General features: G+C 39.9%; 1 protein-coding gene across 3 annotated transcripts; it reads left to right on the top strand.

The window, feature by feature from the left end:
• The first annotated feature begins 371 nt into the window (after positions 1 to 371).
• Positions 372 to 21,946, top strand: EXTL2 (exostosin like glycosyltransferase 2). 3 transcript variants are annotated; one of them, XM_043575685.1, is made up of 6 exons: positions 372 to 486; positions 716 to 880; positions 3,258 to 3,335; positions 15,822 to 16,249; positions 16,892 to 16,962; positions 19,871 to 21,946. In XM_043575685.1, exons 3-6 carry the CDS (start codon positions 3,331 to 3,333, stop codon positions 20,357 to 20,359), a joined length of 993 nt encoding a protein of 330 aa, XP_043431620.1. In that variant the 5' UTR covers positions 372 to 486; positions 716 to 880; positions 3,258 to 3,330; the 3' UTR covers positions 20,360 to 21,946. The 3 variants fall into 3 exon arrangements, with proteins under 3 accessions (XP_043431620.1, XP_043431619.1, XP_043431618.1); XM_043575684.1 differs by having other exon boundaries at positions 382 to 496; XM_043575683.1 differs by lacking the exon at positions 372 to 486 and having other exon boundaries at positions 516 to 880.
• The last annotated feature ends 1,463 nt before the right edge of the window (positions 21,947 to 23,409 follow it).

Genomic DNA, 23,409 nt, shown 5'->3' with positions numbered 1-23,409 from the left:
CCCGCAGGAAGCGTAAGTGATGGTGTTACTGGGTGAACTCTGGGGCACCCAAATCCTAGTAATCCGGTCCCCCAAAACAGCGCCTGGCCTTCCATACTGCCAAGTAGGAAGCAATCAATAAGTGTCTTTCTAAAGAATGTTTAATGTATCAGAAGACGCCCTTTAAAGGAAACTCCTAGGAGACCGTGTTGGAATTGAGGTTTGGGTAAGGCATTGCTTCCCGGACAATCTCAGCCCGCGAACCACCCGAAATTCGAGTTCGTGCAGGTCCCTCTTCACTTCCAGGTCATCCTGAGGGCCGCAGCCGCGGCTGTAATTCTTGTCAGAGCCGCCCTGCGCATTTGAGGGAAATGCTGGAGGAGCTGGCCGGTCGGTGGGATGCGAGTGCTCGCGGGGCGCAGGGAGACGAGCCCTCGGACCTGCCCCAGTCACCCACAGTGGTTGGAACCTTCCTGCGGGCGCCTTTCCGGAAAATTGTTTGGTTGGGTGAGGTCAGGTGGTCCATCACGTGAATGATTAAAAGTTGTTACCTTGGGGAAGAAATGCGAGAAAGGAGGGCTGGCTTTTGGAAGTGGGCTAGAAACTACAAAACGGAGCTTCTTGGGAACTGCCTTTTAGTCTAACAGGAAGTGGAGCGTCACCGAAAGGGAGGGGCGGCCACCCGGGGACTGTCCCCTGCTTCAGGCGCTCACTTTGCGGGCGGTGTTTTTTCCAGGTTATCAGTCCAGCGAATGAGGCTGGGTGGATGCACGCTGCTGGGTTTAGAAAAAAACAAAAACAAAAACAAAAAATGAGCGAGCGAGAGGCCCCTTCCGTTCTATGAGAACCAGGCTGCAAGCAAGTAAATCTGCTGTCCACACTGCAATCGTCTGCACTCGAGGTAAGGAAATAGCAAAATGCTTTTGTGGTAAAAAAAATTTTTGCAGTAAGGATATATGCATGTTTTGCTCTGGTTCTTGGAACTTTGTGCGTGAGTGAGATAGGGATTCGTTGGCTTTATTTTTGAAAATGTAATTTTATTCAGTGTTCATGTTAATTAAAATTGCTGTGTAAAACATCTAGGTTCCAGAAATTAAGTTCTGGAAAGAGTATTTTCTCTTTGCCTTTTTGGACATATATTTCATTATTTTAACTTAAACATAGAAATATTCTTAATCAGTAGAATTTACATATATTTTTTAGGAAGCTTTTATATTAGCCATAGACTTTGAATTTTACTCTACTGCACTGCTGGGCAAACATTAAGTGGGTGCAAACTAGGCTAAAGATAAGTATTTCCATGGTAATTGGGTTTTTCTCCAAACGGCTTTATTTCAATATGATCAAGTGGGGAGAGGAGGGGGAGATGTATGCAAATAACCAGCTTTCAGTAACTGATTTCCAGTGTTCTCTTAATTCATCAAGGTCAGATGCAATTTGAACCTGTGTTTTTGTATTCTGCCTTTGAAAATAAATTCTGCATTTTATCCTATATTGCTACAAATAAGAAATTTCTCAGCTGGTTTATGGAGAAATCTGCATTATCCCTTTCAAATACAAGTTGGAGAAATTGAAGTTTGATTTCAGTTACAATGGTTTCCTGGGACTCCCCAGGTGCCCCATTCCCCACCCGGAAGGATACAGATATTCCCGTGAGGGCCTTCTCCCTTCAAAAAGTGACAGTCCTACTTCACATCTTTCAGTCTTGGATGGCATGATTACCAACTTCAATACTAAAGTCATTTTGTTGGAAATACAAACTGGACACTAGTTAAATCAGGAAAAGTTCTAGGAGTGGGAAATGTTTGTGTCTCAGTTCTTTTGTCACTTGAAATATTTCTTCTATATATGTTGACCGATATATATTGTCCTATCAAAGTTAAAGTTAGTTTCTTTCATTCAGCATTTATTGTCTGCTATCTGCTAGGCTCTGTGCTGGACACAAGACAGTTGGAGGGAAACAATTAAAAAGCCAATTAAGTCAAAAGTTCTTTCCCCAGAAGAATTTTTTGGGAAGAAGAAGCTGATGTGAGGAGAGAGGGTGGCAGGCAAATCAGTCTAGGATTTTAGAATTGTCTGATGTTTAATATGTGTACAAGGTATGCCCTTGGTGTAGCAAAGGGACACAACTGTCACTCAGAGAGTCTTTTGGTATGTATCAAGCCTTTTGTCCCAGCCATCCTATTGTCCCTTCAATAACTTGTATCATGAAGGAACATTATTTCAGAAAACCAAAAAATGATTCTTCAGCTCAATTCAGGTGGTCATTACAGAGGCAGGATTTTGAAAGACTCCAACCATAATTCTTAATGCCTTCATGTCTTAAAAGATTAAATGGGTTTTTAAGGTTATAAAATAGATATAGTAATGAACATTTAAAACTAATAAGTAGATTCCTATCCTGCACTTTTGAACATTTGTTTAGATCTTCTTCCACTAATTAATTGCATTGCACTAAGCAACAGAGAAAGCCCCCAGCTTCTCAGACATGTGAGTGAGGACTGTGAGAAATGAAAGCAGAGAGAATAAAGGGGCAGACGCTTATCTCCAGTCAGGGTTCCAGCTCCTTTCAGACAGTTGTCAGTAAGGAATAGGAAGGATGCCATCCGTCATTCCTCAGTGATCAACCCTGGCATTTATCTGCAGCCCAATTTACACCCCATGCTTTTTTAGATGCTTCAAATTGAATGCCCTGTGAACCTCGAGTGAAAAAAGAAACTGTGATGGTATATAAAACTACAGATTCTTAAAAATCTAGAAATTGAGCATAAGTGCAAATTGCATTCCATGGTTTTGCTTCATGGCACATATATATGGCATATAGGTTTCAGTTGTGCAAACCCATTAGGTAGGATGATGTGATTTTTTTTCTGCCTCTGCATACGTCCCAAAGATGAAGACAAAAATACAGCAGCATTAGCTGCAACCTCACAGGAAGACATTCTCTATCTCACTGCCTAAATATTTATTTATTTATTTATTTATTTATTTATTTATTTATCTATCTATCTATCTATCTATCTATTTATTTTTTGAGCAGCAGACAAAAGTTTATTAGAATATAAGATTCGAAAGTAAGAATAGTAGGAAAGCTCTCTTTACAGAGAAGGTACATTCAAAAGTGAATGCCCCAAATGTAACTTTTAAAACACAGAACACCTAATTTTAATTTCTAAAAATAATTTGAAGCCTATAGACAATGGCATTAAAAGCAGTTTTAAAAATCTCCTGATGACTGACAAAAACATCACAGAAAATTCTTTGATTTCCCCTAATAGTGCCAAGAGATCCTGTTCCTATCAATTACAGAAGCCATAAAGGAAATTTTTAAAAAATTAAAACTTTACCATAATGAGGTAAGTGCCAGTATTTTTTTTTGTTTTTTTAATTGTGGTAGAGTACACATAATATTTGCTATCTTCTCCATTTTCAAGTGTATAGTTTAGTACTGAGCATTTACATTGTTGAGCAACCAATCTCCTGAACTTTTTCATCTTGCAGAACTGAAACTCTGTATCATTAACCAACTGCCCATTTCCGCCTTCCCCCAGCCCCTGGCAACCACCATTCTACTTTTTATCTGTATGAATTTAACTACTCTAGATACCTCATATAAGTGGAATCATGTTGTATTTGTCTTTTTGTGACTGGTTTATTTCACTTAGCATAATATCCTCAAGATTCATCCATGGTGTAGCCATTCTAACACATCCATCCATGTGTTAGAATGTCCTTCCTCTTAAAGGCTAAATAATATTTCACTGTATGTATATAACACATTTTGTTTATCCATTCTTCTGTTAGTGGATATTGGATTGCTTCCACCTTTTGACTATTGAGAGTAATGCTGCTGTGAACATGAGTGTAGTACCAATATTTTTATCTGAGAAAAATAATTTCCTATAGAGGTACTCTTGTTTCCTTGGAAATAAAAGTTCTTACTTGAGCCGGGGTCTGTTAGAAAATACTGTAAGGCCTCTTTTTAGTCTTATCCATTGAAATAGTTCAGCTTACAGAATAAAGCCAATACCCATATAGTTGAAATACTCTGGTACTAGAACAAAGCTGAAGATAAGAGACTGTGCAGAGGACACTGAAAATACAAAGTGACTCACGTGTGAGAGTTTGGAGTTTGGTGGGACCTACTGTGCTCAGGGAAAATCATTTAACATGCTCAGTCTTAGCTATCCCATCTACAAAATGGGGGTGGATACGTTTTAATTTCCTTCTCTAAAGTTTGAAACATTGCCGATTTGAGGTATTCTGTAGCACACAGAAGGCAGAGGTCTGCCGATTTTCATTACTGTTGCTGAGCTCCCTGAGGGCAGGGACTGGGTGGTCTGGGCACTACCATCCCTAGGGCCTGACGGTCTGGTGCAGGTGGGAGGGGCCTGTAAATGTTGACTGATGAATATTTACCATGGTATTTCGGCCTTCCTCTAATAATGTTAGAAAGTTTATACGAATTAGGATTGCTTTGATGTTAGGTTTGATATCTGAAACTATTTATGAATTATAATTCATACGTATGAAATCTGATTCTCTTAGAGAGCTATTTTGGAATGTGAGTTTATTGCTGAAAACCAGTATTTTGTAACAGAAAGAAGGTTCCATAGAATATTCCAGAGATCTGTTGCCTGACAGTCTTGCCTTCCCTCCATTTTCTTGTGACTGAAACAGAAGTTCAAATGAAAAGCTCTCTTATCCTAGAATGGTAAAAGTAATACATTTGCAGATGTACTTGGTTTCTTTTTGACCCATTTCTGGAACTAATTTTGCATGGCACTGTACTGAGCTAAAAATGCTTTTCTATTTCTAGGCTTTCTTCTTAGGATGCATTGACTCCTTGGATCCTTACAAGTTGTGGATGTTCCTCTTAGAAATAAAGCCATTCCTGCTCCTGACCCTAATACATGTCCATGGAATTGGTCATCTCCAAACATCATCATCATCTTCATCATAGCTACAATTAATTGGCAGTTCCGGGAGAAGGCTGCAAGGCTAAAACAAACTTTTATCTAGCATAATTTTATCTAGCATAACCTGTGCGCTTTGAGGGTAGAGAGGACCTCACTGTCTGCCTCCCTAACAAATGGCTGTATTAAAGGAGGCAGTACTTTTAAAAAAACTTTACACATAATATTTATATATTATGTCCTCTTAAATGAGTGATGATTAAGTAAATCCAGTTAATTGACAGTAGCTGTCTGAGGAAGTATTAAAAAAAATATGATGCTTTTGTAGAGGCTTAGGAGGAAAAAAAATGCCAGGACTCTTGGGCAACCTTTGCTATGGATATGGGGTAGGATTGGAGAGGGAAATGGAAACACGGGTACTTATTGGCTGTTATCCCTATTTTAAATGCTGCCCTTGGTATTCACTCAACCTTGATTTACCTATAAAAGAATGGCTCACTCAGCCAGGCTGCCTACAGGAGGACTTGATCTTCAGTGTACCCAGTACAGAAATTCTTTGCTTACAGCTTGTAGTGAGAAATGACCTGTAGCTGCAGCATCTATCTATTCAAATGTGGTCTTGCAGTAAAGGTAGCTCTTTATCAATCTGCTTTAGCATGTCTGTTTCAGAACTACAGTTTCAGAATGAAGTGACTGCAGGACTATGCCTTCTAAAAGACAGGCTTTAAATTGGCTGTCAGGGATCTTATATATGTCGGCAGTTAGACTGTGAATATAAAAAAAGACTAATCATGTTCATGCTAGCAGCCAGTCCATGACACAGGTGATCTAGATTGTGGTCATCTGAATGGTCCATTCAGAACACTGTACCATTGATCATAAATACAGCATGATCACAAGATGAATCTGACACTGTGGACACTTTTATCATTTATTATGACTATAAGTCTATTCCCACTCCAGTTTTTCCTATTCCTAAATACAGAATATTTATTAATAACACAAAATAACTTATTTTGATGTATTTAGACCTATGAAGAAAGTAATGGGAGTTAAGAAGAGCCTTGTAAAAACAGATGGGTTCTTCAGGAGGAAAAGTGAGGGAAAATCATTTAGGAAGTAGAGAATAGAAGTTGGTAAAGGAGGGGTGCCTGGGTGGCTCAGTCGGTTGAGCATCTGACTTCGGCTCAGGTCATGATCTCATGGTTCATGAGTTCAAGCCCCACATCAGGCTCTGTGCTGACAGCTCAGAGCCTGGAGCCTGCTTCAGATTCTGTGTCCCTCCCCCCGCCTCCACCCCACCCCTGCTTGTGCTGTCTCTCTCTGTCTTGCAAAAATGAATAAACATAAAAAAAAGTTGGAAAAGGATGAGAAAAGTGGTGTGGCACTTAAAAAAAATAGCAGTGAAAAGAATGAATTTCTTGAATATGGGGAAAATACTAACAGCCAAACTTCCCAGGATACCGTAGAACACCTGGAAACGACTTTTGAAGAAAAGTGACCTTCATGTACTATTTCTAGCATTCTATGTTTTGCCATGAAGTAAATTCTAGTTTGCGTGGCTCGAAATTATAATGCAAGAGGCTTACTCTGGGCAATAGTGAATGACACTTGGGGGCAGTGTTCTCACTTAGTTTTCTTTTTCTGCCAATTGTCCTGAAGTCTAAGGGTTTGGTTTTTTTTTTTTGTCAGTTTCTGAATCGAAACTAAATTTTCATTTCTCAGCTAGGTAAGATTGTATTGTCTGTTGGTTAATCGTGTATAGTGCCTGCCAGATGGAGTCATATAGCTTCTGATTTTTGTTAGTCCCTAAAAGTTTGGGGAAATTCACAAGGGTGATCTAACGAGTGATGACTCCCCCAAGGCAAATCGGGTGTTCTCCTAGAGCTTCCATGGAAACAAGAATATACAAAGGTATTTCAATGCAGAATATCTTTGAAAAGATGTGGGGGAGAAATGAGAGTTGTGGGACATCTTGTATTTATCAGGTAGCTTGATCCCAGAACTGATGGTAGAAAGGTGGCTTGTGCTTGAGACCACATTTCATACCTGGCTGTTCTAGTCGCCAAATGGGGGATAACCCAGGTTTTTTGCATAGGGTAGGCTTTCTTGGGTACTGTATAGGCTTAAGGGGGCCTTTGTTTACATTTAATTTAAGTTCATTCTGTTAGTTTCAGGCATTTCTTATCCATTGTGTTGTTGAAGACAATTTAAACATAGATTCCCCCCGTGTCATTTAACCATAAAGAGTTGGAAGCACTTACTGAAATGGGCCAGGCGCTGTTGTGGATTACAGAGACTAACAGAAACTGCCCTTTAGATAATGTCACACTCCAGAGGGAGCATAGCTCATGGTCGTAATACCTGGAAACAAAGCCTTGTGACGGTGTGTTCTCAGTTCCCAGGAGCACTAAGATTTGGAGAGCTTGAGAGGAACCTTTGCAGGGGACGGGATTTTTGAAAGATATTTGGCAGGGGACAGACGGGAGTAGAAGTTTGTCAGGTGGGGACCAGGAAGGGCTTTGTAGGTAGTGAAAATAGCATGTACCAACACATGGAGTCCTAAGCCAGCACAGTAACTGTCGGATATCATAAGAGAAGAGTCCTTTTGGAATTTGCCTCAGATTGAGCAATATGTGTCCATGTGACCATGAACCTGGTCAGAGGCTGCTTATCAGTTGCATCATAGCCGCCTCTTCCAACCCCTGTCACATGTTCATGGAAGGAAAGCCCAGGTTCTGAATTGGCTTCTGCATTCTACTTTGGAAATGATTTTATCTCTTGGCAGCCGCGGGCCCTTTTCTGAGCATCTATATTCTATAATCATCAGTTTTTAGGCAAGTACATATTTTGGAGGATGAACCAGAGGAGAAAACAATCTGTACAATATGAGGCAAATCTAGTAGTGAAATGGCAGAATAATTATTGCTCCTCTGCCATCTGTGGCATCAAAATGAAAATGACAGCTTCTCAATGTACGACGTCAGGCTGCTCACTGCGTTTCTACTTTCTGAGTCAGAGGACATAACTAATCTTTGTTCATACTATGCTCTGGCATATTTGTTTTCATCTTCTGTCTGGATAATTGTTGCCTTTTCAGTCTGAAGGAACTGGCCCTGAGAAAAGAATTATTCATTCAACATTTAGCAGCCTTCCTTCTAAGGAATTTTGGTAGATGATATAAGTAAATATCCCACTGAATAGTGGGTTTTTGACAATTCAAATTTCCTGGTCCATTGAGAGACACGCATTAGAGAATGTGCAACTGTTGCTTTATAAACTATGTGTTATTTACTTTCTTAATCTTCTACCTACATTTAAGAGATTTTTTTTTAATGTTTCAAATAATACTCTTCCAAAAGCTGTTCAGTTCTCAGATATTAAACAATTTCTGGGGCACCTGGGTGGCTCAGTTGGTTAAATACCCAACTCTTGATTTTGGCTCAGGTCATGATCTCACAGTTCATGAGTTTGAGGCCCATATTGGGCTCTGTGCTCACTGTGCAGAACCTGCTTCAGATCCTCTGTTTCCCTCTTTCTAGCCCTCTCCCACTCACCCACATTCTCCCTCTCTCTCTCAAAAATAAATAAATGTTAAAAAAAATTTTTTTTAAGATTCTGACATAGTGACCCTGCAGCTCCACTGCTAAGTATATACCCAAGAGACATGGAAACATGTTCACATAAAAACCTGTCCATGAACGTTCAGAGCAGCATTATTCATAATAGCAAACTGGAAACAACCCGAGTATCCAGCAACTGATAAACAGGTAAACAAAATGTGTTCTATCTGTACGGGAATGGAACGTTACATGGCAATAAAAAAAGTAAATGAATGAGGTCCTGATGTATACTATGACATGGGTGAACCTTGAAAACATTATGCTGAGTGAAGCCAGACACAAAGGTGATGTACTGTACGATTTCCATTTATATGCAACGTCCAGGCGAGGCAAATCTATGGTGATCAAGTAGATTAGTGGTTGCCTGCTGCTGGCGGGGAGATTGGGGAAAAGGAGAATGTCGAGCGACTGCTAATGGAGGGGTCTGGAGTTTCTTTTGGGGGTGTTGAAAATGTTTTAAAGTTAGATTGTGGCAGTGGTTGCACAGTTCTGTGAATATACTGAAAGCCACTGAACCTTTTAGTTGACCCTTCGAACAACATGGGTTTGAACTGCACGGGTCCACTTTCACGCAGATATTTTTCAATAAATACGGTACGGTGCTATAAATGGGTTTTCTCTTCCTGATGATTTTCTTAATAACATTTCCTTCTCTCTGGCTAATGTCATGGTAGGAATGCAGTATATACTACAGATAACATTCAAAATATGTGTTAATCAACTGTTCATGTTACCGCTAAGGCTCCTTAGTAGGCTACTAGTAGTTACGTCTGGGGGGGGGGGGGTGGTTAAAAGTCATACGTGGATTTTTGTGCAGGGTGGAGTGGTTGGTGCTCCTAATCCCTGTGTTGTTTGAGAGTCAGTTGTACTTTAAGTGTGTGAAATTTATGGTATAAGAAATAAATCTTTTTGTTTTGTTTTTGTTGGGTTTTTTTTTTTTTTGAAGTTTATTTATTTTTGACAGAGAGAGAGGCAGAGTGCGAGCAGGGGAGGGTGCAGAGAAAGAGGGAGACCCAGAATCTGAAGCAGGCTTCAGGCTCAGAGCTGTCAGCACAGAGCCCGACACAGGGCTCAAACCCACAATCCACGAGTTCATGACCTGAGGTGAAGTCGGATGCTTAACTGACTGAGCCACCCAGGCACCCTGGAAATAAATCTTACGTTGGAAAAAAATACTCCAGCATACTAAGTATGAGTTTTTATATTATCTTACAGACAGTGACAGTCTTGCGTACTGATTTTTTGATACATGATTGCAGAATTTACCATAACACAGTGGAAAGGGTCACCACGGACTGTGCCATCAGGAGGTCTAGATTCTTGCCCTGGTTCTGCTGCTGGTGTGCCGCATGTAGCTGCATGAACCTAGGCAAGTCCCTTATGCTGAACCTTGGGTTCTTAATGAAATAGGGAAGTTGACTTAGGAGAGCTCTGAGCTCTCTTTCAGCTTTCTGAGTTTATGTGTTTGTGCAGTAAAGCATATAAATATTGGGGCAGCTTTGGAGCCATGGCTTTATCACTTATGGTTCATAACCAAAGCATTGGGGTTTTCAGAGGCCACTTGGCTAGCACTCCTTCCCCCAATCATGTTCAAGTAGGTCTTGTTAGGTAAAATATATGTAGAGCAGGGTTTTTCAACCTCAGCATTATTGGCATGTTAGGCTGGATAATTCTTCCCTTTGGAGGGGTGTCCTGTCCATTGCGGGATGTTTAGCGGCAACCGTGACATCTTCCCACTCGATAGCATCTCCTCCCCAGTCCTGACAGTCAAAAATGTCTCTGGTCTTTGCCACATGTCACCTGGAGAACAAAGTCATCCCCAGCTGAAAATTCCTGGTGTAGAAGATGCTAGAATAACAATATGAAAATAACCAAACGGATGTGCTCTCTACCTATGAAGAACTAACAACATATGTGCAAAAAAATACCATTTGGGAATCTTTGATTTTTCAGATAATCAGGAGAAGAGGAGGACTTTTTGTTGTGTTATGCTGACATTTACCGTGTTTATTAAGGTCACATTTAATCTGTAGTCATGGATTGGAGAAAGGCAGAGGAGGAATAGTCTAAGAGCTGTCAGATCCCTTTTAGAATGAGACAAGGTGTCAGTAAATCTATACAGGCATTAAAAAAATAATAAAAAAACCTAAGAAGAAGGTGTAGGAATTAAGGGCAAGAGAGCTAGGAGGTACCTTCTTGGTTCTTTGCACAGAAGATGTAGACCATCCAGATGTGTTCTTTCTCGTATCTCCTGTTCAAAGCTCAAAGCTGTGAATTAGATGATAAGTTATTTCTCTAGAAAAAGAACAGAAGAAAGCCATAAACTGGAATCCAGATAGCCAGTGAATTCCTCGTTCCTCTCCGAACAGATCTGGAACTGTTTCTGGTGGGCCTGCAGTGGGGCTCTAGACTCCACCTGTTCTCGAAGCACACACATGCCACTTGCACTGTGGTCTATGAAGTTCTTGCTTTTCTTTTTAATTTTGTTTTAACATTTATTTATTTTTGAGACAGAGAGAGACAGAGCATGAATGGGGGAGGGGCAGAGAGAGAGGGAGACAGAATTGGAAGCAGGCTCCAGGCTCCGAGCCCACACGGGGCTGGAACTCAGTGACCGCGAGATCATGACCTGAGTTGAAGGCGGACGCTTAACCGACTGAGCCACCCAGGCGCCCCTGAAGTTCTTGCTTTTCTAGACAGATTAAAAATCTTACATTAGCTTATTGGGTTGCATTGTTTAATAAATACCACATGAAATATTTACACTGTATTTCTAAAGATAAATTATTCATATCTCCCACAACATTTTGATACAGGTAAAATAGGGGATTAGAAGTTATCTGAGGAAATTTCTATGATGGGCATGGGGATAAATCCTGCTTGAAAGTCTAGACAAAAGTGAAATACTCATGAGTGTCTTTGACAATGTATATTTATAGTAGGCTACAGTAATTAGTTTTCATTACTTTTTCTAGACTAAAACGCCAGATAGTTATGTGTCTACTTCAGAAGCTAGAAACACTTCTGTGTAAGTTTTACAATATGCTATTCCTCGTCACCTGTGGAAAATGAACACAAAGATTTTAATCAGGGTATATTTTAATGCAGTTGCTGGATGATTCTTCGCTCTCGTTGTTTATACTAGCCGTTTTTATGCAGAACTGAAAATATGTTTTATGAGACCTGCCTTTTGATTCAATATATTAGAAGGATTTTCAAGGCCTTTGAACCAAGATTATTAATTCATAATGGTTTTTGGTTGACTACTTTAATAGTATGTGTTTTAGTAAGAGGGTGCATGTAATGAAAACATTGTATTCTAAAGCCTTAAATTACTGTCCTTGAAGAAATAATCATAGTAAAGCTAAGGTTATTTCAAAAGTAAATTCATTTTATTCATCTCTTGAGTGAGGCCATGATAAAAGGAGAAACACAAAATTGCTTTTCTTAACAGAACAGGCTGCAGAGAAGGTCCTGGAGAGAGTATCTTTGAAAAATCTCTGTAAAGGTTACTACAAGGTAACATTGCTTTACAGATCTGGACTTTTGAAAAGTGAGAGCTGCTGAATGACAATGACCATCCCCCTGATCTTATGAATAACCTCTTTCTTTGCTTGCACATGCCTCCGCCCACTGTAAAATCATGGAGCGTATGCCCCTCCCCACCCCCCTTGGAATTCCCCATTCCCCATTCTCATAAACTTCAAAGGGAGATGTTAAAGTCATGGACTATATGGTCTCTCTATGTCCTTGCTGAACTATATATAAATCGTTTCTACAATTAGAAAACACTCTACCGCGTGAAACAAGATCACGAGAATGGGATTGTCCTTTGAATTCCACCGCTGCTAAATCTTAATGAAAAACAAAAGGTTGACTGAACATCACTTGGAAACTAAAGTGAGATTTCGGTGGGAATCCAATCTGTAGGATGGGATGATTTACACCACAGTGTCAGGATTGCCTGTGGAATGGTAGTGTGGCAGCACATGCTGAGTTAAACCACAGGGTGTGAAGTCAAGAGCTTAGGTATCCACAAACACTGTGCTTTTCTAAGGAGATGGAGACAACCAAAAACAAACAAAAAAACAAAAACCCAACTGTACAGAGGCAGTGTTACACAGAGAAGGACAGCGACAGTGGCTTGGTACAGTTAACATACCACATCTGTGAGGGAGCAGTAAGAAGTCTCTTCTAGCTTTATCATATTTGTCTGTATTGTGGAATGGATGAGAGTATTCATTTATTGTATAGCCTAAGAAGAGAAATTGTACCAAAATATAATAAGGATAGACTATGGATCCATTAAAGTCATCAAGAATAATGAAACCTCATTCTTTGTGGTTCTAAAATCTATGTTTTTCTTAAAGGAATTTTTTAAGTATTTAGAAATGTCTGGTTGATTTTTGTTTTCAGTCCTTTAAAGGAATATCTGTTTTCCTCATTTTCTGGCTTTTGTACTTGAACAGAACAGTCAAATGGATCTAGGATATATATATGCTAAGATGTATAGGAAGGCTCAGCTGCCGAAATGCACGGTAAGGACTTCCCTCACAGGCTTATGGAGGCTTGTGGAGAAGTAAGGGAAGTCTGGAATCAGAAGCAGAAATAGAAGAATACAAAACAGCAAAAACTGAAAGTCAGCAGTGCTCCCAAAGGAGGCGGCAGGGGTCAGAGTGAAACTGTATTGGAGGCTAGGAAATCAAAGCTCCACATCTCTGTAAAACTGCTTGTGAGATTCAGCCTTTTCTGACGTAAGCGAATGAGAGGTCTGAGCAGACAGATGTGTTTGGCCAATGAGTATCCAGGCCACACGAATTGGGGGTTCACCTACTATTCTGTAGCCACCTTAAGCACATCCTTCAGGTACCATGAGGGATAGGGGAGTACATAGCTGATTACAGTACCTCCTGACCCTCATGTACTGTGAGACAGGGTGATTTGGAAGCTCCAAAGCCCTCCCCGACTTCAACCCGAATTGAAATTCAGCAGTATATTCCTAGCTCATAATGATGAACAGCCTGGCTCTGGCAGCAGATTTGCCCAGGTGTAGATTCCACATCCATTTCTTAGTTGCTTCGTAATATTGAGAAAGATATTTAACCCAGGCTACAGTAAAAAATAAACTAGATCCTGTCACTCTCCTGATCAGAACCCTATAATGGCTTTCCATCTCAATTAGAATAAACTCTAGGGCCGCCTGGGTGGCTCAGTCAGTTAAGTGTCCGACTTCAGCTCAGGGCATGATCTCATGGTTCATGAGTTCAAGCCCCATGCTGAGCAGTCAGCCTGGAGCCTGCTTTGGATTCTGTGTCTCCCTCTCTCTCTGCCCCTCCCCTGCTTGTTCTCTCTCTCTCTCTCTCTCTCTCTCTCTCTCTCTCTCTCTCTCTCTGTCTCTCTCTCTCTCTCAGAAGAAACGTTTAGGGGCTCCTGGGTGGTTTAGTCAGTTAAACATCTGACTTCGGTTCAGGTCATGATCTCATGGTTCATGGGTTCGAGCCCCGCGTCCAGCTCCGTGCTGACAGCTGGGAGCCTAGAGCCTGCTACAGATTCTGTGTCTTCCTCTCTCTCTGCCCCTCTCCCGCTCATGATCTGTCTCTCAAAAATAAATGTTGAAAAAAATGTAAAAATAAATAAATAAATAATAAATAAATAAACGTTTAAAAACAAATCTATATTCCTTCATCAACTGATAAGATCCCTGATAACCTGGTCCTTGCTTATGCCACTCTGATTTATTCTCTGCATTACCACTATTCTAAATTATCTTTGAGTTTACTTTTTGTCTGCCCCTTTCTACTGCTTCCTCTCCTTCTAACAGCAGAGACTTTGTCCATCTTATTCATTACTGTATCCACAGAACCGAAAACAGTGCCTGGCACAATAAGTGCTTATAACTGTTTGTCTATTTGATTGAGCGAGTAAGTACATATTATGACATGTGCAGCTCTTAGTACAGGACCTGATAAGTAGTAAACCCACTGTAATTGTTTGTTGCTGCTGCTACTACCATCATCATCTGTTTCTTATATTAGGGTTCTGCAAATGATTTCATTTGGAAAAAAGTTTGCTACCAAAAGTAAGTTTAAATCTGTGCACTGAAGTATAATTGACCCTTAATGTGAGGGTAGGAGCACCAACACCCTGCACAGTCGAAAATCCACACGTAACTTTCAACTACCCCCAAACTTAACAAATAATAGCCTACTGGTGACCGGACGCTTTACCCATAATATAAACAGTAGATTAACACATATTTTGTATATGTATTATATGTTGTATTCTTACAATAAAGTAAGCCAAAAGAAAGAAAATGTTGTTAAGAAAATCATAAGGAAGAGAAAGTCCATTGAAAGTACTTTGCTATATTTATTGAATAAACTCCACATTCTAAGTGGACCCATGTGGTTCAAACCTGTATTCTTCAAGGGTCAGCAGTATACACATAGCAGAACATCACATTGTACACTTTAAATATATACAATTTTTATGTCAAAGATATCTCAGTAAAGCTATTTAAAGAATTAATACACTACTAAGAGAAATGTAATCCCATTTGAAAAAATAATCTCAGTTCCAAATATTTCACATTAAAAGGAAGACAGAGTTTTGAAGGCACTGCTTAATTCTTTCGGCTTCTATGTAGATGATCTTTTGTCCATAACTGCAAAGCAAACAGGCCCAGGAGGTTTGTTCACTGTACCTTTTATTTTTACCTTTAAGAGGCCTGGAGAACTGTGAATTTAAATCAACTAAAATAGGGGCGCTTGGGTGGCTCAATCGATTAAGCATCCAACTTCGGCTCAGGTCATGATCTCGTGGTTTGTGAGTTCAAGCCCCATATCTGGCTCTGTGCTGACAGCTCAGAGCCTGGAGTCTGCTTCAGATTCTGTGTCTCCCTGTCTCTCTGCCTCTCCCTTGCTCATGCTCTGTCTCTCTCGCTCAAAAATAAATAAGCATTAAAAAAAATTTTAATCAACTAAAATAAAGTTAACTTCTGTCCTTAAAAAAGCAAAAACAAAGGGGCATCTGGGTGGCTCAGTCGGTTAAACCTCTGACTCTTGATTTTGGCTCAAGTCATGGTCTCGTGGTTCTCAGGTTCAAGCCCCACATTGGGCTGTGTGCTGAGAACATGGGGCTTGCTTGGGGGTTCTCTCTGTCTCTCTTTCCCTGTGTGTCTCTTCCCCTCCCCTGTTCACTCGTGTGCCCTCTCTCTCTCTCAAAAAGAAACAAAACAAAAACAAAAACCTGGGAACCAGTAAGAATGCTAACACTCTGTATTTTATTTCCATTTCTATTCCAGGTGCTGCCACATCTGCAAACTTCCTGGAAGAGTGATGGGGATTCGAGTGCTTCGTTTCTCTTTGGTGGCCATCCTTGTGCTGCTGCTGGTAGCTGGGGCTCTGACCACTTTACTTCCAAATATTAAAGAAGACAAGATGCTCACTCTGCGTAGGGAAATAAAATCCCCGGGCAAGTCCACCCTGGATTCCTTTACTCTGATAATGCAGACATACAACAGAACAGACCTCTTACTGAGACTTCTAAATCATTATCAGGCAGTGCCACACCTGCATAAAGTGATCGTGGTATGGAACAACATTGGGGAGAAGGGACCGGATGAGTTATGGAATTCTCTAGGGCCTCACCCCGTCCCTGTGATCTTCAAACTACAGACAACAAACAGGATGAGAAATCGACTCCAGGTCTTTCCTGAACTGGAAACCAATGGTGAGTTGCAGCTGGGTTCTTAGCCAGCAAGGGCTGCAGCTAACCGGAGCTGGGAGGCGGGCATGTGTATTTCCGGCCTTCTGTCCTAATTATGCTGAGAAAGTAGGAAAATTTAATCAAAAGAAAACACTTTGAAAAACTTAAGGGGCCAATTTTCAAGATGTCAAGAAGCAGTTTCCTTGGGAAGAAATCACACGTCTTGCAACAGTGACAGAGAGGTTAATGTTGTGAAAGAAGATACACTATAATTACATGTTATATCGGAGAAAGTAGTAAAATGGCATTCAGCTTATGCTTAATGTATTTCTTTGCCACCTCCCTTTTCCTCCCATTCAGAGCAGTTTTTTGAGCATTGCGATTTGCTTAAAAGACCCCCAGTGTTGTTTATTTGCGTGATCATTCATTTCTAGGATAGTGGTTGATAACTGCATGATCATTTCCCGGTCAGGCAATTATGAAATCAATTACAATTCAAACACACACTTTTTCTACAAGACAAATGTCTCCAAGAATACATTTCTTGTTCACTTATTTTGTCCAGAAAAGTATTCCTTTGAATGATCTATCTAGACACCGTCTAGATACTAGTTTTGTTTTCATTTCCAAACTGTTGGATTCAAATTTGTCTCTCTCTCGTTTCAGCTGTGTTAATGGTAGATGATGACACACTAATTAGTGCCCAAGACCTTGTCTTTGCTTTCTCGGTTTGGCAGGTAATGTTGCTGTTTCCTTTACGAACTCCTCAGCATGAAGGTCTACCCAGGGTAGTGTGGATTAATGTGGGAGTCACCTCAAACAGTGTAGACACTATTTATCTAAAAGAAAAGTTTGGTGCATGGTAATCAAGATTTTTTGTGTTCAGTTAAGCCAACCTGCAAGTTAAGTTATCTTTCATCTGTATTTGATTTATATTTGGTATATTGGGGAGAAGAGCTGGAACTACTTTCCAGAGAACAATGAGGAAACTATCTGATATAGCCAAGACTGGAATCGAGGGACATTTTCTACAAGGCCACAGATCTGTATCTCAAAAGAGAAGTGTATCTCTGTATTAATATTGTATATAACTTGCTTTAAAAGAAAGCACTTTACACCGACAAAATTTAATCCTAATTCTGGAACCCCTTTTTAGAAATTAGTGATAACAGAAATTCCAGTGCATCATTGTGGTGGCCATTTTATTTATTTGTTTATGTAGGTCTTTTCCTCAATCATAGCTGGAATAAACAGACATAAATTTCTTGTCATTCTGTAAAAACAACTCTTTGCTCATGAATATGTGTTAATAGTAGTTGGCTTTTACAAGTTGTAGTTCAGGGGCACCCAGCTGCCTCCGTTGGTAGAGCATGCAACTCTTGACTTCAGGGTCATGAGTTCAAGCCCCACATTGGGCATGAAGCCTACTTAAAATAAATAAATAAATAAAAGTACCATGTAGTATCCAAAATCTTTGGGGCACCTGGGTGGCTCAGTTGATTAAGCATCCAACTCTTAATTTTGGCTCAGGTTATGATGTCACAGTTCACAAGAGAGAGCCCTCATGGGGCTCTGCGCTGATAGCATGGAGCCTGATTGGGATTCTCACTTTCCCTTTCTCTCTGCCCCCCTCCCCATGCACACGTGTATGCTCGCTCTCTCTCTCTCTCAATCTCTCTCTCACTCAAAATAAACAAACAAACTTCAGAACACAACAAGTTGCAGTACAGTTACCTGAAACCAGAACGAACCACATACCAATAATCTGAGCTGTGTCAAATAATTAAACACTGTGCTACCCAATACTGGTCTAATTTGCACTATAGTACCTCTCCTTAATTAGCTACTTGGGATATAAGAACATTAGATATTAATGGTAAGTGCTCACACTACCCTGTAGATACCACTGCTCTCAAAACTTCAGTTTCAAAATTCATGCTGAGTATACTGATCAACAAGTTTTTTTTTTCCCCCATCAGCGCTTTTTCCAGCCTTGTAAATAAAAGCTCTTTAGGCAAAAAATTCTAATGTAACACTCCAGCTGTGAAATTTCTATTTCAGGTAGAACATCAATTTACCTAAAATGTCTGGGGTCGGGGTAAATAGAACCATGGTTAATTAGAACAATCCAAGTAAACCATAATTAAAGATGGACAAATATGATTTTTAGGTTTTCTTCATAGAAGAACAAGCAAGAACAGTTTCAATCCATTGCCCAAGGTAACCCGACTCCCAAAGTCAGTCCCATCAGTGCCCTGCATGGTGTAGTGATGTGAACGAGAGAGGCAGGCAAGGCTGGGATGGACATCTATCAGGCCTTTGTATTTATCTGCTTAGTGCTGTGACTTTTCCTCCTCTGGTCATCTGTGGAACTTCACTCATCCTCCTAGATTAGGTAAATGGCACATCCTCTCGGAAGCCTCCCTCCCGTCCTTTATCATCGACCCCCTATTCCACTTTGCCTCCCAGCAATACAGCTGTCACCCTGTCCTCGGTGCTTCCAAGAGGTTTACCCAACTGTGTGTACAAGCATCTCGTAGTATGGGAATCCTTTGTTCACATATCTGGATCATGTTCTCCCCAGACTGTGCAGTTTTTGAAATGGGAATTAACCGACCTGATGTGTGTGTGTGTCTGTGTGTCTGTGTGTGTCTGTGTGTGTCCCTCGTTTAATGTCTGTTCAGTAAGTGAGTGAAACACAAATTACTTATGAGATTGAACTAAACCTTTTAACTCTCTAAATTCTTACTTCTTTTCCATGCTTCACTGGTTTTCTCTGGTTTGGTGATTTTTATTTTTAGTTACTCTCATCTTAATATTATTGTTTTACTGCTATCTTTTCTTCAAAGATCCTGATGACATCTCGTTATATAGTTTTCCTTGTATTTTTTTTTAAAGTTTATTCATTTTGAGAGAGAGAGAGCAAGCAGGGAAGAGGCAGAGAGAGACAGAGAGAGAATCCCAAGCAGGCTCCGCACTGTCAGTGCAGAGCCCAGGGCAGAGCTTGAACTCACAAACTGTGAGATCATGACCTGAGCCAAAGTCAGGAGTCGGGCACTTAACCAACTGAGCCACCCAGACACCTCATATTTTTTTTTTCTCATATTTTTAAAAAGGAAACACCCAAACTGAAAGGGAGAAAAATATAACATTGTTTAAGATTAACAGTGACTTTCAAAAACATTGAAATCAACGTGGAAAAACAGTAGAATCATACATGTAGATCCATAATTTTATGTACTCCTAAGAGATTAAAACCATTTTTCAAAATAATCACACTGTATCTTTTTATCTGCTGTAATGAATAGCACTCATACAGTCAGCTTCTTCTGCAGCAAACTTTAAAGAACGAGACTCCTTAGTGACTAGAATTTATTAATATCAGATATCATTTGAATTGAAAGAACATTTGTAAGGCTAGAAATTTTGTTAGGTATTTGGGTTGCAATGGAATTTGACCTACAACTGATCAGGACATAGATTTATCAAGTTGCCTGGAGTCAGATGAAATTGAGATGTAGAAACCAGGAATAAAATGAAGTTGATAAATCAGTTCAATTCTCTCTGTAATAAATAATTGCCTTTTTTACCATGTCTGCTCTGAAGAAATGCCACCCTTAATTGTTCTTTTTTCCATCTTTTCAGCAATTTCCTGATCAAATTGTAGGATTTGTTCCTAGAAAGCATGTCTCTACTTCATCAGGTATCTACAGTTATGGAGGTTTTGAACTGCAAACACCGGGGTTTGGAAATGGTGACCAGTACTCTTTGGTGCTGATTGGAGCCTCATTCTTCAATAGCAAATACCTTGACCTCTTTCAGAGGCAACCTGCAGCTGTCCATGCCTTGATAGATGAAACCCAAAACTGTGATGATATTGCCATGAATTTTATCATTGCTAAACACACTGGGAAGACTTCAGGGGTATTCGTGAAACCTGTAAACATGGGCAATCTAGAAAAAGAAACCAACGGGGGCTATCCTGGAATGTGGCATCGAGCTGAGCACTTCCTGCAGAGATCTTATTGTATAAATAAGCTTGTTGATATCTATGATAGCATGCCTTTAAAATACTCCAACATTATGATTTCTCAGTTTGGTTTTCCATATGCCAACCACAAAAGTAAAATATGAGAGTAAAACAAACAAAATCAAACCTCAAAACTGCTTTGTATTTGAGTAGCTTCTCTGCGCTACAATTGGTGTGGGTTTTTTGTTTGTTTTTGTTTTTGTTTTTTTAAGCAACATCATGAACTTTTATCCACTACAGAAGTCTCTACAAAGGAGAAAATGTACAGTGCTTCTAGGACATAAAAGTCACATGAACTTCAAAAGCCAAGAAGCTGGTACTCTCTAGATAGGTCTTCTTGTGAGGAGTTTTCATCCGCAGAGAGAACTCCTTGGCCAGCGATTTTAATGTTTACATTCTGAGACTTCTAGACTTCTACAATTTCGTTGACTCATGGCATTTGCCTTAAGGACCTATTGCAAGTTGTCTCCAGGATCAGAAACTCCAGAGAAGCATTTCTCAGCTTTTTCATTAAAGGATGATTGTTTTCATTTGAAGCCTGAGATGCCTCGTTAGCAAAAGCCTGTGGTGTAGAGAAAAGCCATGTGAGGCGAGGATAATCTCAATCCCTTATAAAAACAAGTAGAAAACTCATGACTACCATGCTTTCACTGTGGTCTTTCCAGCACTAACTCGGCCTGGCATGGTTTTGATGCATCAATCACTGCTTTTATTTTCATTGATAAGTCTGTTGTGACTGGAAGTGTTCATTTTAGTAGCTGAAGGATGTCTCATTGATCACTTGGTTTTTGTGAACATTTAGTGCATGGATCACAGAAAAGTGCAGCCTGTGTTTCTCATGTGCAACCTATATGCAGCAAGGAGTAAATGTGTTACTAGATTCAGGTAGTGCATTTTGGCCCTGGATCTGACCTTGAGAGTATACATTGATTCTTATATTTTACATAAACCATGCATTGTTGTTTAAGAAACTTCTAAAATAATCTTCTAAAAGAATGCTTTAATTTGGAACTGGCAAAAGTTAAAACCCTTGGTGTCAAGAGATATTTGTTGTTAGGGCATAGGTTACCTCATGGATACTGAAGTTACGTGTATTATACACAAAGTTAATTTCTTGTATTCAGAGCTGCTGCTGCTGCTGCTTTTAATTTCCCCCCAAAAAAGACTCGAGGCACCATTCATCATGATGAAATTTTGATTACATGGATACAGGAAAAAAATAAGAGAACTGAATCATAGCAGAGGAATTTTATACAGAGTCTGCATCAGTAAATTGTTGAATTGCTCACTCTGTTGCGTGAATTAGTATCTGTGTTCCACACAGTGTCCGTGTTTGGGTCCTTGTTCATACTAGTAGCAAGGAATATTTAATTAAGCTTCATCACCTCCTCTTCTTCCCCCTTCTTCTCCCATAATGTCATTATATTCTCACAATTGCAAAGCTGTGAAAACATTGTTATAATCATGGTTAATGTTCCAACAATGAAGTCTTTGTGCAATCAGTTCAGTACATGTTGTTTCTTTACCTTGGCATGTGTATGTGTCTTAATGCAGTCAGATAAAGCCAGTAGAACTCAGAACCTCACTAAAAATCTATAATGTTCATTATCTGCTTTGGTCAACCTTGGTAGTGATTTTTTTGCCTCTTGGGATTCCACTGGCAGATAAATAAAATCAACTTCTACCATGAAGATGTTCTGTTAATTAAGCAGACTCACATTTTTGTGGTTGGTATTTTTACAATTGCTAAATGTTCTAATATATTGTTCAGGGTAAGGCAGAGGCATTAGCTACATTCTCTAGGGGGAGCGGGGTGGGGGGAGATTCTTCAGTGGGAAAATATTCCCAGATTTTATTTCCCATTTCGTGTTCTCAAACTTGTCGGAGGCATCACATAAGTTAATCATGTCATGCTTTTCAGGCATTATAGAGCAAATATGATAACAAAGCGAAGGTCAATCTCTGATACAGGCACCCTTGCGTTGTGGCTGGAATTCTAAAACTGTTTTTCTCTGGGCACCTCTGGCTCCACATGATCGGGAGAAGAGAGGATGCTCGGGTTTGAAACTGCATGAGGAAAACAAGGTAGCTCAGAGGTGAAGGGTGCCAGGAGAGTGCTTGGATTCAAGTCCTTCCTTAGTCTCACGTTTACTTAACTTCCTGGAGCATCGGTTTCCTCATCTGCAAAAATGAGAGTAATATCTACCGAGGGGGTTGTTTTGAGAAGTAAAGGAGATACCTTGTATAAATATAGGAGAATTCTTTGCCCATCTTAAATGATCAATAAATGAAAGCTGTTGGGGTGTGTTATTGATAGTAAGTGCAGTTAATTCTACAACTCACCACCTAGGTATTAGGCCCCTGGACACACCAGGTGAGATATTCAAGAAATTATTTCTACATAACAATGGGCAGACAACCAAGGAATTTTTCATGTCATTTTCTTTATTTCAAATGCCCTCTTTCTTATTCTTAAAACAACACCTCTTCAGGGGCGCCTGGGTGGCTCAGTCGGTCGAACCTCTGACTTCAGCTCAGGTCATGATCTCACAGTCTGTGAGTTCAAGCCCCGCTTCGGGCTCTGTGCTGACAGCTCAGAGCCTGGAGCCTGCTTAGGATTCTGTGTGTGTCTCTCTCTCTGCCCCTAACCCACTCACATTCTGTCACTGTCTCTCTCAAAAATAAATAAACATTAAAAAAAAAATTTAAAACACCACCTATTCACTGGCAGTTTTGGCTTATTCAGAACAGCGTCAAGAAGAAATTACAAGCACACCACGACATTAACAATGGCTAAACATGTTTGTGTCTATTCCTCCTGACTTTCCTAGGCATATATTTTAAGAGCATAATTTATTTGGCCTTTCATTAGATGGATAAACTATAATTTATATAATCAATGATACTACAATTTTGTTTGACTTCTTACTATTATAACAATATTTGGGTAAGTGCCCTTGCCTTTGAGCACATCTATAATGATTCCTTTATAATAAGGCCAAGAACTTCAATACCTGGATCTACAAGGTATGTGTGTTTTTCGAGTTTTTGATACATATTGCTATATCCTTCCAGAAGCATTTCCATAACTCACTATTAGTATCACATCTGAGGGTACCTGTTTCCTGTCAGACTTCCCAACACTGCATACTAT

Source organism: Prionailurus bengalensis, chromosome C1, assembly GCF_016509475.1.
Source record: "Prionailurus bengalensis isolate Pbe53 chromosome C1, Fcat_Pben_1.1_paternal_pri, whole genome shotgun sequence".
Classification (NCBI taxonomy): Eukaryota; Metazoa; Chordata; class Mammalia; order Carnivora; family Felidae; genus Prionailurus; species Prionailurus bengalensis.
Note: the sequence above shows the minus strand (reverse complement) of the source record. Positions and strands in the feature narration are given on the sequence as shown.